Source organism: Dromiciops gliroides, chromosome 1 (genome assembly GCF_019393635.1).
Source record: "Dromiciops gliroides isolate mDroGli1 chromosome 1, mDroGli1.pri, whole genome shotgun sequence".
Taxonomy (NCBI): domain Eukaryota; kingdom Metazoa; phylum Chordata; class Mammalia; order Microbiotheria; family Microbiotheriidae; genus Dromiciops; species Dromiciops gliroides.
The window spans coordinates 285,957,928-285,972,353 of NC_057861.1; the positions used below are offsets into that span (position 1 = coordinate 285,957,928).

Sequence of the window (14,426 nt, forward strand, 5' to 3'; positions counted from 1 at the left end):
CCATTTATCAATTGGGAAATGACTTGTGTTTTTATAAATTTGACTCAGTTCTCTATATATTTGAGAAATAAGGCCTTTATCAAAGATACTTGTTGCAAAAATTCTTTCACAGTTTTCTGCTTTCCTTATAATTTTTTAGGTCGATTGGTTTTATTTGTGCAAAAGCTTTTAAATTTTATATAATCAGAAGTATATATATATATATATATATATATATATATATATATATATATATATATATTTTTTTTTTTTGGCGGGGCAGTGAGGGTCAAGTGACTTGCCCAGGGTCCCACAGCTAGTGTCAAGTGTCTGAGGCCAGATTTGAATTCAGGTCCTTCTGAATCCAGGGCCGGTGCTTTATCCACTGTGCTACCTAGCTGCCCCTGGAAGTATATATTTTATGTTTTGTAATGTTGTCTATATCATTTTTGGTCATAAATTCTTCCCCATCCATAAATCTGACAGATAAACTATTACATTCTGTCTTAATTTGCTTATTCTATCACTCTTTATGTATAAATCATGTACCCATTTTGACCTTATTTTAGTATATGATGTGAGATGTTGGTCCATACCTAGTTTCTTGGTATAGAATACTGTTTTCCAGTTTTCCCAGCAGTTTTTGTCAAATAATGAGTTTTTGTTCCAAAAGCTTGGATCATTGGATTTATCATATACTAGATTACTATAGTCATTTACTATAGTGTAATTCATACCTATTCTATTCTACTGGTCCACTACTCTATTTCTTATTAGGTACTAGATTGTTTTGATAATTACTTTATAATACAGTTTGAGTCTCGTAGTATTGTTGAGACATGGTAGAATAAAGGACCATAAATGGATTATGGTTCTGGATGGGTATATCTTATTAAAAAACAATATGATAGGTAAAGGGTGGGGACTTAGTATGTATATTAAGAAGGTATACTTATGTGAGGAAATTCAGGAAAAAAGACACACAGAGGAAGTCACTTGTGTAAAGACAAATAGAAGGAAAAACAAAAGTGATTTTTTAGCATTAGCGTGTACTATAGATCACGTGGAAGACCAAAAAGGGGATATTATATTTTCAGTCTGATTCTCATGAACAGAGAGGACTTGGTTGTTGGGGGAAGAAATGATGGGAACTCTAGATGAGGAAGAGGAGAAATGATAGAGGATAAATTGGGGGTAGAAATGGGGGGCAGATAGGGGCAGCTAGGTGGCACAGTGGATAGAGCACTGGCCCTGGAGTCAGGAGTACCTGAGTTCAAATCTGGCCTCAGACACTTAACACTTACTAGCTGTGTGACCCTGGGCAAGTCACTTAACCCCAGTTGCCTCACTTAAAAAAAAAGAAATGGGGGGCAGAGACAGGGAGAAGGTAACCTCTCCTAAAAAGGAATAAATAGAAAACCATTGAAGCATTTTAAAGTGCACAGAATAATATACTGTTTTCTTCATATAAATCTCTCACCTTCTAAAATGTGAAGAATAAAACAGAAAGAATCAAAATAAGACAGCTTTGAAAGTTACATTTTAAATTAATTATATATTTAAAAAAGAAATCAAGCTCTATATTAGAGAAATCAACAGTATCAGGAAAAATCATCTTTTTTCTGTTCTACCATGTATTTGGTGAGGTCCATTTTATTTGTAAACTCAGAAAAAAATTGATAAAAAAAGAAAGTAGATGTTTAAAACAAAGGAGGGTAAACGGACTTTCTCCTTGTTTGGAAAGAGAGGTTTCAGGCTTCCACAAAGCCTTTTTGCCCAAAAAGAGAAGGAGGATTAGTCTGGTATGGGGTTTCAGTAACAGTATCTGTCCTAATATTTCTCAGTGCCTACATGGCTCCCAAAGCCTTGTTCCCAGAATTCTCAATTTGTGGTCCCTGGTCTTTTGTTCTCCCAATTTCACAATGCTTCTCATGGTCTTCCCATTTCAAGTTCTGTGTGCCTTCTATCTGGCCTGTTATTCTTTAGCCCATGACATTGTTTCATATTTAATTTACTCAAGGAACTTTGGGCATTTAGGTGGCACAGTGGATAGAGCACTGACCTTATAGTCAAGAGGACCTGAGTTCAAATCTCACTTCAGACTAGTTACTAGTTACATGACCCTGGCCAAGTTATTTAACTCCAATTACCTTAAAAACTTTGAGGGTCAGTCGTCCTGATGTATATCTTGCCACTGAACCCAGATGGCACTGGAGGAGAGAGTGATGTTGGTGACTTTACACAGTCCTCCCTCACTTAAATCCAATTCAATGCAAGTCATGTCATCAACTCCTGATGTCATGGTCTTCTTTGTGAACGAAGGACAAACAACAAGGATGACTCCATCAGATGAAGGTGTTTGTTAGAGAACCATAAAATCTACCAATGATTTCTTGGTCCTCTCCAAGAACGAAGGAACAAACAATAACTTAAGGGACTTGTTTGCTTCCCATAAACAGATCACCTCATAAAGAACTCCAATTTTATAGTTAATTTAATACTGAGTTAACAGCCCTTTCCCCCTCATTAGCTCCTGGGCTTCCAGGAGCAATTCCTTTCATGTCTATTAATTTTTATCTGATTCAACAGTGTCCTCATGGGAGAAGTAATGATAAAAATAATTTTAAATGTATGCTTTCCATGTATCTAGTACAAAAGAATAATGACATGACTAAACTAAGGTAAAAAAATAACAATGGTTATTTATCTGAATGGATTGATTCTACATGGAATAGTTACTGAAAAAGCCATTTGGGTTTGGTTTCCTTTAAAAGATGGGAAATGTGGCCACTTATTCATTCAATCATCCATCCATCCATCCATTCATTCATCCATTCATCCAGCCATCCAGCCAGCATTTATTACTTATATGTTTAGTTGACAATATACTTCCATTTGTATAGGACTGAAATAGATCCTGGGGAGTGTGAAAAGGAGTAGATAAAAATAAAAGTCCAACTCTGGAGTAAATCATGTTGTGAAAAAGATTTTTCAAACCATCCTTAACTATCTCTGAACTTTTCTCACAGTGACATTTTCAACTTAAAGACTTATTGGTGGGTATCTGGGTTAGCATGGGAACTTGAAAAGTTAGACTAATGGGAGGTAATTTATGATAATCTATTGGTGTTGTCTTTATTCCATTTAGATGACAAGAAGCCTATACCCAAAGTAGATGTTACAACCTGTTTAAGTTGGAAACATACTAAAGGATATTTGTCTATTTACTATGTGCCACGTAAGTACATTTCTTATGTTGTCTTTAAGTCAAAAGGGTACAAGAAACATCCTTAATGATGCTTATAGTCCAAATTGTGCCAATAAAATATTTTATAGTTTTGACATATGCTTAATTTCCACTATATTTTGGTGTAAATTACTAGTTTTTTTTCTTTGTTTTTGTAGGGCAATGAGGGTTAAGTGACTTGCCCAGGGTCACACAGCTAGTTAAGTGTCAAGTATCTGAGGCTGGATTTGAACTCAGGTCCTCCTGAATCCAAGGCCAGTGCTTTATCCACTGCGCCACCTAGCTGCCCCTGTAAATTACTAGTTTAACTGAGCCAAAAGTAATAATAAGAATGAAAATAATTTATTTTGAGATCTGTAGGCTCATAAAAATCTTAGAGTTAAGAGGGGACCCCAAAGATACAATTCCTTTTCACATTTTTGAATCCTTTCTTCAATTCAATTCATTTTATTTCAGTTTGATTCAACTCACTTAACAAACATTTATTAGATACTACTGTGTATAAAACACTGTGCTAGGTACTTGGGTAAAATGAAAAACAATTTGTGCCCTCAGGGAGCATATAATCTACTGGGGGTGGATAGAACATTTATCCAGATAAGTAAACATAAAAAGTAATTTCAAGAGGGAGATCAGAAAAGGACTTGTGTAGGAGATAGCAACTAAGTTGTACTTGAAAAGAAAGTGAGGATTCTAAGAGACAGTGGTGAGGAGTGAGTGTATTCTAGGTTTGGGGGAACACTTGTGCAAAAGCATATTAGCAGGAAATGAAATGTTGCATATGGGAAACAGCTAACAGGGGACATTGTCTGAGACAGAAGGTATGTGTAAGGGACTAATGTGAAATATGACTGGAAAGGCAGAAGAAGAGCCACATTGTGAAGAACTTTGAATGGTAGGCTAATTTTGTATTTTATCCTAGACTCAGTAAGTACTCAAGATTTTTGAGTGGAGGAGTAACATGGCAGGAACAGTGTTTAGGAATATAAATTTGAAAACTGTGTGGAAGGGCAGAGAAGTTTAAAGAGGGGAGAGAATGGAAGCAGATTGACCAGTTTGGTCGATTGCAACTGCAGTGGTCAATCAATCCATCAATCAGTCGGTAAACATGATTAATCACCTGTCTGCCAGGTGCCATGCTGGATGCTGGGGCTACAGAAACAAAAAAATGAAATAATTCCTACTCTTAAGAAGCTTATATTCTATCCTACTAGATAATATGTACATACATAATTATATGTAGAATAAATATAAAGTAAGTATAAGTTACTTAAATATAATAAAGTAATTAGGAAGAGAGAGGACTATCACTTGGGGGACCAGGAGGTATAAGTATATAGGAAGTAGTGCTTGAGCTGTGTCTTGAAGAGGAAAAATAGGGATAGTATGAGGTAAAGGTACAGGGGGGAGCATTCCAGGCATGAGACATGGCCAGTCCCAAGGTAAGGAGACAGGAGTGTAAACAGAGAAAAGAACAGTTAGGCTAGAACAAAGAGTACAGGAAAGCTAGTAATGGAAAATGGGACTAGAAAGATAGGCTAGAGCCTTGTTGTGAACTTTAAAGGCTAAATGGAGACATTTATAGTTTGTTCTAGAGGTAACAGGAAGTCACTGGAATTTATTGAGTATAGCAGTGACATGGACATATCTATCCTTAAGGAAAACACTTTGGCATCTATGTGGAGGGGACGAGGCTGTTGCAATAATCCAGGTGAGAAATGAGGAGGCCTGAACTAAGGTTTCAGCTTAGTAGAGAATAGGGGTCAGGGGTGAGACATTGTGGAGGTAGAAATTTCAAGAATTGACAATTAATTGTATATGGCAGCTGAGGGAGAGTGAGGAATACAGCTTTGGGTCCAAGTGATGAAACGGGGAATCTGGTGACTGATGAAAGTAGGGAAGTTGGGAGGAGAGGTCACTTTGGAGTGAAAGATAAGGAATTCTGTTGTGCACATATTGAGTTTTAGATGTGTCTGGGACATTTTGAGATATCTAATGAATACTTGCTGCTATAGTTGAGGGAAGGGCATGTGGCCATTTATAGATCTCTTAGTCATATACATAGAGAGGACAATTAAATGTATGGAAGTTGATGAGGTCATAAGGAGGGTTTAGAGAAGGGGAAAAAAAGGCATCTAGGTGTTACAGTGGATACACTGGTGGTACACTGGGCCTGAAGTCAGGATGATCTGAGTTCAAATCCAGACTCAGGCACTTACTGTTTAACTCTGGGCAAGTCAGTTAATCACTGTCTGTCTCAGTTTCCACAACTTGTAAAATGGAGATAATGATAACACCTACAGCATAGAGTTGTTGTGAGTATCAAATAAGATAATATCTTAAAAGCACAGCACAATGCCTGGCACATAGTATATGCTTAATAAATGATTGTTCCTTCTCTCTTAATCTTACCCCTGAAAGAGTGCCTGGGTACCCATATGTTTAGAGAGAATCTTGTGGATGGAGAAGGAGGAAAAGAGGAGTGGTCAGACAGATGGAAAGAGAACCAATATAGAAAAATACCATGAAAAATCAAGAAAAGAGAGAGTATTCAAGAGGGTAGTGTGGTCAGCAGTGTCAAATACAGCAATTAGGTCAGGAAGGATGAAGCCTGAGAAAAGCAATTTAGAGATGGTAGCTCTGGAGGGAGCAGGTTCAGTTGTGTGACACATAAGAAACCAGATCACAAAGGTTGGCATAAGTGAGAGGGAAGGAGGAGGAAGTCATGAGTGAAGACATCTTTTACTACTAATTTGGTTGAGAAAGGGAGGAAAGAGATAGGGTGATAGATTATGGGGATGGTAGGGTCTAGTGAAATTTCTTTTTTAAAGATAGGAGGACTTGAACATATTTGAAGGTAGTAGGAAAAAAAACAGTAGATAGGGATATATGGAAGGTCAGAGAGAGAGAAGGCAATATGCTGTGGAAGATGAAATTAAGGCAACAAAGAAGAGAAATTAGAGGTCCTAATGCAAAGATTCAAATGCAGATTAAGTTTCATGTTTCATTGAGACTTAGGTGGAATAATAATCAATGACTGGACCATGGCTCTGGATTGTCATACCTTTTTCAAAAGAAAAAAGGCAGCTAAAAAGGAGAGTGAATGAGGAATAGTATGGCATAGAATGTATACTTGTAAGGAAATCTAGGAACCAGAGAAAGGAAATGTACTAGAGTATTTGGATGAAGATCAAAGGAGCGAGAAACAGGAAGTGGTTTTGTCATTGGAGGTATATCCAGAGCAACAGGAGAGAAAGAAGAAATAAAGATTTTGAGAATAGATCATATGCCCAGTGCAAAGGTATGATAGAATAATTATAATGGGATTTCAATTTTCCATATATCTACTGGGTCTCTTTTTCTGACAAAAGTAGAACAGTTAATAAATTCTTCCCTTTCTTCAGTTATCATTTTATTCTTCAGAAGTTGGAGGAACCAAAAAAGGAAAATCCTTTTCTGGATCTGGATCTGGATCTTACTAACTGGGAGGAACTCCGGGGAAAAGTGCTCATTCCTACTTAGAGCTGTGATAGAGGAGAGGAAATCTGGGTATAGTTTCTCATATACCTTAAATATTGGGAAATCAGATTTCATGGGATCTTAAGAAAAAATAGGTAAGATCTCATGTAAGTCAGCTGAAAGATAGGGAGATGATTAAGAATGAAATTCTGAAGACACGAAAAAGAAACAATGCCCTATCCTCATTTTATAATTGAGGAAACTGAGACAAATAGAAGTTGTGACTTGTCCAGCATCACACAGCTATAGGCATCTGAGGTCGTCCTGACTCCAGGCCCAGTTCTCTATCCACTGCACCACCAGCTGTGATTATAAAGACATTTCAGCCAGCTTTTCTCTCACTAACCAGTGTTACTTTGTTTGTGTCTTCATGCAGTAACCAAGAGACCGAAGGTCATTGACTTTTCATACCTAAATATAAAATAAATGTAAGCTGAGAAAATATGGCTTTGTGCTTTGTCATATATTTCCTTATCCCAGTTAATGAGAGTAAGGGCAGCTAGGTGGCACAGTGGCTAGAGCACTGGCCCAGGAGTCAGGAGGACCGGAGTTCATATGTGGCCTCAGATACTTGACACTTACTAGCTGTGTGACCCTGGGCAAGTCACTTAACTCCAATTGCCTCAAACATCTGGGGCCATCTCTAGTTGTCCTGATGTATATCTCACCACTGGATCCAGATGGCTATAGAGGAGAAGGTGAGGCTGGTGACTTTGTATAGTCCTCCCTTACTTAAATCCAATTTACTGCAAGTTATGACATCACTCCGATGTCATAGTCCTCTTCGAGAATGAAGGACGAACAACAATAATGAGAGTGAGAGGGTATGATGAGAACCCAGGAATAACAACAAATTAAGTCCACTATAATCCCAGCTATAAAGATGACTATATGGTTGATAGATGAGTCTATTATTTGACACGGTTTCTGAATTTCCACTTAGGCAAGAGAGAAGGCATATATTTCCTTCTCAGGAATACTGTTAGGATTCACTAATATTTTTACATTTCCTTAAGCAAACCCCTTATTTTCAATAACATTGATTCCTCAGTCAAGGTCTACAAAGGAATGAGACCCTTCATATTCTTCATTTAGCTTATTGTTTTTAAATAATATTACCATGTTTTCTTAGGTATAATCTGATGAAATTTGAGAAATTATAAATAATTCCAGACACCGAAACAGCCTTGAACATTGTACCTTGTTAAAGTCCTGATTCTAATTGTGTTTGGATAATTGATTCCTCTACTCTGGCCTTCTTCTGATGTCATTTCATTGAATGGAACTTAGCCTGGGTTCTTTTTTTTTTTTTTTTTAGGCAATGGGGGTTAAGTGACTTGCCCACAGTCACACAGCTAGTAAGTGTCAAGTGTCCGAGGCCGGATTTGAACTCAGGTACTCCTGAATCCAGGGCCGGTGCTTTAACCACTGCGCCATCTAGCTGCCCCCTAGCCTGGGTTCTTGAAAGCTATCCTGGAAGAGCACAAGCTCTGAATGTTCTTACCAGTGTTAACTAGAAGGCCTTCAAGACTGGTCCTGGTGATGGGTTAGGTATGCTTGACACATGTGAACCAGCCTCAGTTCAGAGTAGCTCATCAACAGGAGATTGTTCCTCTACCAGATAAAATCTGAGGGTCTCAACAACCAATAAAGAATGCTATTACTTGGGTAGAGACAGTATGCAGGCTGTACCAGTTGAGGGAGTATGCCTAGTGATAGAATCATGGAAACTTGATGTGTTGAAGGATGTACCAATAATGTGTTTAAGACAGATGTTTTATTTGTAAACTGCTTTGCAAATCTTAAAGCACCATATAAATGATAGCAATTGTTGTTATTATTATTAATAATATTATTTTATTTGATAATCTACAAATTCTGGGTATCCAAACTGCAAAATAAATAGGTCTCCAGAGTCAACAATTTTGAGGCTGTATAGACTATATAGAAAAGGAAGAGGAAGATTTCTGTACTTTGGCCATGTGTGCCAGTTGAGTTAAGCAACTGATCCTTAGCAAAATGTGTTTTTGCTTTTGGAATATTCGTGGTAATCAGTTACATATAGAGAGAAATGTATATGTAAATTTCACAGAGTCCACAAATTGAATGTTAGCTAGAAGATTTACTTCTCACCAAATCTTTTGCCTTGGCTAAGAGAAGATGCTAAATTACCACTGGAATTACCACTGGAAAACAAGAAAGAAGTTAAACTTACAAAATGAATTGTATAAAATTTATATATTATACATCTCTGGAGATTAATGGGAATAAAAATAGGGGTTGGATTTGAGGTTATTTGATAAAGAGAACTCCTAGATAAGGAAACTCTCAATTCAGTAAGGCACCTCTTCTCTAAGAGAGGTGCTTAGAGCATTGAGAGGTTAGTTAAACTATTTGCCCAGGGAAATATGGTCATTATGTGTTTAGAGGTGGGATTTAAACCCAAATCTTTCTGACTTTGATACTAGTCCTCTATACACTTTGCCATGAAATAGAAAGGGACTATGCTTATTTCTCAGCTGTACATTCACAAAAATTGACCATATATTGCAGTATAAAAGTCTTAGATGCATAAAAATTGTTGTAAATATATTAAGCATATCCTTTACTGACCACAGTGCAATAGAATTTATAATCAGTAAAGTGCATTTGAAGAAGGAAGTTAATCCTAAAAAAATGCCAGGCAAAGAGCAAAATCATAGAAATAATAAATAATTTCATCAAAGAATAAAAACAATGAGTTGATATATCAAAACTTTTGTGATGCAACCAAAGAAGTCCTTAGCAGAAAATTTATGATTACAAATTAAAAAGGAAAATAACTCTGAAAGACTTAAGGACTCTGATCATTGCAATGAACAATTCATAACTTCAGAAGATTGATGATAATGTACACTTCCCACCTTTTGGCAAAAGAATGATGGACTAAAAGTGCAGAATGAGACCTATTTTCTGGCACAGCCAATGAATGACTATATTTTGCTTGACTATACCTATTCACTGTAAGACAGGACTTTTACTTTTCTTTGTGGAGGATAATTGAGGGAGGAGAAAGAGTAGGGAGGGTAGTGAGGGTGATACTCCTCCTTTTCTCCCCTCTTAGAGAAAAGAAAAAAAAAGAAAGAAAAGAGCATCAGTGAAAATTAAAAAAAAACCATACAGAAGATAATAGAAGGAAGTTCAGAAGGTCACACAGATACAGAGCAGTGTTTTCCACAGGAGGAGAAAAGAAAGGCTTTGAGAGGGAAGTAAAATCAGCCATCTATTGGAAATGATAAGGAAACATGGTGAGGATGGTAGAGAAATACATTGAACCACCCCCCCCGCAAATTACTTCAACATAAAACAATATTATAAAGAATTATATTGAGTTGGTATATTATCTCCCACCCTATTTTCTGAAAGTCAATAATAACACTTGTGTTAAATTTAATATATACTTAAAAAAACAACCTATACATAATAGAGATTTATGGTTTCATATACAATATTATTTTTTGTTCATTGCTAATGGAAATATTCATGCTTGTTAATTTCGTAACAAAACTATTTTAAAAGAATGGTCATAGATAATTTTTGAAATTTTCATTGATTAAATTAAAATTTAATGTTCAAAATAATTTTTAGATTAAGATCTAGATAAAAGTGTATTTCTTCTTTATTCTCCTCCTTATCCTGATATTTTTCTTCTACTTATAGGCATAACATGCATATTTTTCCACTTCAAAGCAGTGTGTGATAATAGAATAATAGAAAAAAATTTTTTTTAGGGAGAGACATGAAAGACCTATACTTTAATATTCACGTAGAATTTAAATCATCTATACTAATGCCACTGAGAAAAGAAGTTTTATGTCGTGGGATTGATAGTGATTACTCATTCTGCAGCGTTTTAAAGGGAGGTAAGTATTTGTTTCAATTTTATTTTTACTATATGAGGCAGCATGGAATGGGATCTAGAGAGCCAGCTTTGGAGACAGGACAAACTGAATTCAAGTGTTGCCTCTCTTATCTACTGAGTGACCCAAAACATGTCATTCCAGCCTTTCTGTACCTTGGGTAGCTCTGTAAGACTGTAGGTTGGTGAACAGTTGCTGATCTGAACTAGTATAGGCAATTCCTTCTATCAATAAAATCACAGATCTGAACTATCTAGAAATATGTCCATAATATATCTTTCCATATTTGTCTATTTATAACTTTACCATTTCCATCTCTATCCTTATCTATATCAACATCATCTGTCTACATAGCTATATCTACATTGACGTCAACTCTATTTATATAATTTCTCTCTCTGAATTCCCTCCCCTAAAGAAATCATGTCTGAAAAGTATGAGTATGTGTATGTCTGTAAGTGTCTGTATAAATATATAAATGTGATCATGGATCCATCAAAGCACATAGCCCTTAGGAATTAGCAAAACAATATTTTGAAACATTAAATTTTTATGAATATAATTTAAAATACCAAATTCAGACAGTTACCAGTAAAGAGATAAATGCAACCTGCAATATATTTTAAAACATGTACATAGTATTATATATGTATATATACAAACACACATATATACTCATATGCACACATGCATATGCATATATATGTGTATGTGTACATACATACACACACATATATATAATTGTTGAGTCATAGATAGATAATTGTTGAGTTCTTTTTTAGACATGTCTAACTCTTCACGATCCCATTTGGGGTTTTCTCGGCAAAGTTATTGGAGTGGTTTGCCATTTCCTTCTCTAGCTCATTTTACAGATGAGGAAATCAAGACCAACAGGGTTAAGTGATTTGCCCGCAGTCACACAGCTAGTAAGTATCTGAGGCCTAATTTCAACTCGTGAAGGGGAGTCTTCCTGATTCCAGGCTCAGCACTCTATCCACACTGCAGGATCTACCTGTGTGCGTATACACAAAATATATCTGCCTGCACATGTGTGAATTTATAAATATGTATATACAGTTATACATACACACACATTTATTTCCTCCTTCATTCTACTGCTCCCAACTTGCACTTGCATTTGCAGCGTGAGTACCCTAGGGGATTGTCCTTTTAAAACTATTGCTCGGGCAGCTGGGTGGCACAGTGGATAGAGCACCGGCCTTGGAGTCAGGAGAACCTGAGTTCAAATCTGGCCTCAGATACTTAACACTTACTAGCTGTGTGACCCTGGGCAAGTCACTTAACCCCAATTGCCTCACCAAAACAAAACAAAAAACTAATGCTCATGAGCCCCCACCAGGGTGCTTTTCCTTAAGATGGTCAATCAGTATATGCAATTAGCCTTTAGCAAAGGCACTTACTAGAAGGGCATGGTAGGAATAGTAGTTCATCCCATAAACACAGGGTACATTCTCCTACAAATACTCAGTGATTGTGGGAAGAATGAACATAAATTTAGAGTACAATAATAGTGAGGGACACACGTGGGGAACACATGTAGTTGAGGTTGCTTATTGTTTGGTTTTGTTAGGCATGAAAGTACATTTTCTCCAGTGAAATCCTTACAAAGCTTCCCCCAACATCTCTGGTTAGATGCTCAGCTGGGTCCCCAGGGTCCGGTCTTCCCTCCAGCTATAATCTTGAGAGAACTAGCTCTGGATAGTTCGTGAATAGTTTTCTTTTCTCCTGTCAGTAGCCACACTCCTTCAAGCTGCTTTTGGTCTCAAGTGACTGTTTCTCTATAGCTGTGTCAATTTGGAGTATGGGTCTCGACTCCTTTGAATTAGCCTCAAATTCCCCTGATTCCCCTGAACTTTCTCAAAAAATGCTGAATTGTGTTCTACCTCTGGGCAGGTTGCTCTGTTGTTAGGTGACCTGACCAATGCATAGGGGAAGGAAAGAAAATCTCCTTATTCTCCCTCCTAAGAAGTGAAAAGCTTAGTTCTACCTTCATAGCTGGCTATCTCTTATACTTTTTGATTCATAGAATCTGCCAAACTTTAGCTATTGCCAGGGCTTAGCCATCTAATGCCTTGTAATATTGTGGTCATTTTTAAAACAGTCAATGATATTATAAAGGCATTCATATATACAAAAAAGTATGAAAGCAAGCTAACACCTTGTCAATATATTAAAACTTCATCTGTGATTTTGTCAACTGACTTGGACATCAGGGGAACCAAATTCTTCATATATATTTATTTTTAATTTTTATTTTTTTTGGTTAGGCAGTGAGGGTTAAGTGACTTGCCTAGAGTCACACAGCTAGTAAGTGTCAAGTGTCTATAGTTGAAGAAACTGAGGCAAACTGAGGTTAGGTGACTTGTCCAAGGTCATACATCTAGTGAGTGTGAGGTTGGATTTGAACTAAGATCTTCCTGACTCCAGGCTTTTATCCATGGTACTATGTACTTGCCTAATAAAATATCTTGAAAGGGTGATGTAGTTGATAGTGTGCTAATTTTGAAGTTAAGAAGATCTCAGTTCAAGTTCTCCTCTGTCACATAATATCAGTGTGACCCTGGGTAAGTCACTTAACCTTTCTGTGCTCCAGGTAGATCTCTAAGACTGGAATCTGTGGATGTAATAGGGAGCTACTAGAATTTATTGAGTAAATGTGACCCATACTTAAGGAAAATCACTTTGGCTGTTGAGTGGAGTATGACTTGCAGTAGGGAGATAGTTGAAGAAGGGAGACCTAATTAAGAGGTTATTGCAATATATAAGGAGAATGGTAATGAAGGCCTGAACTTGGGTGGTAGCCATATGAGTGAAGAGAAGGGGACTAATACACAAAATAGTTATAGTAGATGAATCACCAAGAAACTACCCCCACCCAGGTTGAACCCAGGCTTGATTGTTCTAGCAAAAGCTACCTTGGCATGTGTAATTGAAGATTTTTCTTCATTATTTCTATTTTTAAAATTAAATTTTAATTTTGTTCAATCAGTAAAAATCCACCTTTTCTTTCTCTGACTTCCCCTCCCTCTCCCATACCAAAACTCTGTGACTTTTTTTGTGTGTGAACTCTGTGACTTTTTACTCTGTTACTCTGTTATTTATTCTGAAATACTTATTTTAATAAAAATCTTTAAACATTCTTCAAAGACACAAGGATTTAAAAATATTTCCAACACTCCTCCTCTCAATATTCACAAGAAAATTAAACACAACACGAGAAAGGAGAAAAGAAACATTATTGAAAAAAAGGAGAAATGAAGCAAATTCCATATATGGGCTTATTGTGTTCATTCTACTTCAGGACTCTCTTTCTGGTTCTTGAACTAATTTAAGATCCCTCCAATATAGTTCTTTTTTTTTCTTTTTCCCTTTCTTTCTTTCTTTCTTTCTTTCTTTCTTTCTTTCTTTCTTTCTTTCTTTCTTTCTTTCTTTCTTTCTTTCTTTCTTTCTTTCTTTGCTAGGTAATGAGGGTTAAGTGACTTACCCAGGATCACATAGCTAGTAAGTGTCAAGTGTCTGAGGTCAGATTTGAACTCAGGTCCTCTTGAATCCAGGGCCAGTGCTTTATCTACTGCACCACCCAGCTGCCCCCCAATATATTTCTATGTGATATTTCCATATCTTTAGAAGCTGATTCTGTGTTTTCTTCTACCTCTTTCATTTCTTTGGTCCTTTTTTAATTTTTTTTCTTCTTAAAAGTATTTTATTGGGGCAGCTAGGTGGCCCAGTGGATAGAGCACCGGCTCTGGATTCAGGAGAAC

General features: G+C 36.6%; 1 protein-coding gene across 2 annotated transcripts in view; it reads left to right on the plus strand.

The window, feature by feature from the left end:
• The window catches only part of TMEM70 (transmembrane protein 70), a 39,079-nt gene that overhangs the window by 18,598 nt on the left and 6,055 nt on the right, over positions 1–14,426 (plus strand). For both annotated transcript variants that reach the window (XR_006354120.1, XM_043976758.1), the window contains exons 3-4: positions 3,128–3,217; positions 10,516–10,647. Coding sequence is in view for 1 of the 2 variants with exons in the window: in XM_043976758.1 (XP_043832693.1) it covers positions 3,128–3,217; positions 10,516–10,647 (222 nt within the window). In the remaining variant the exon portion in view is untranslated. The remainder of the gene's footprint in view (positions 1–3,127; positions 3,218–10,515; positions 10,648–14,426) is intronic.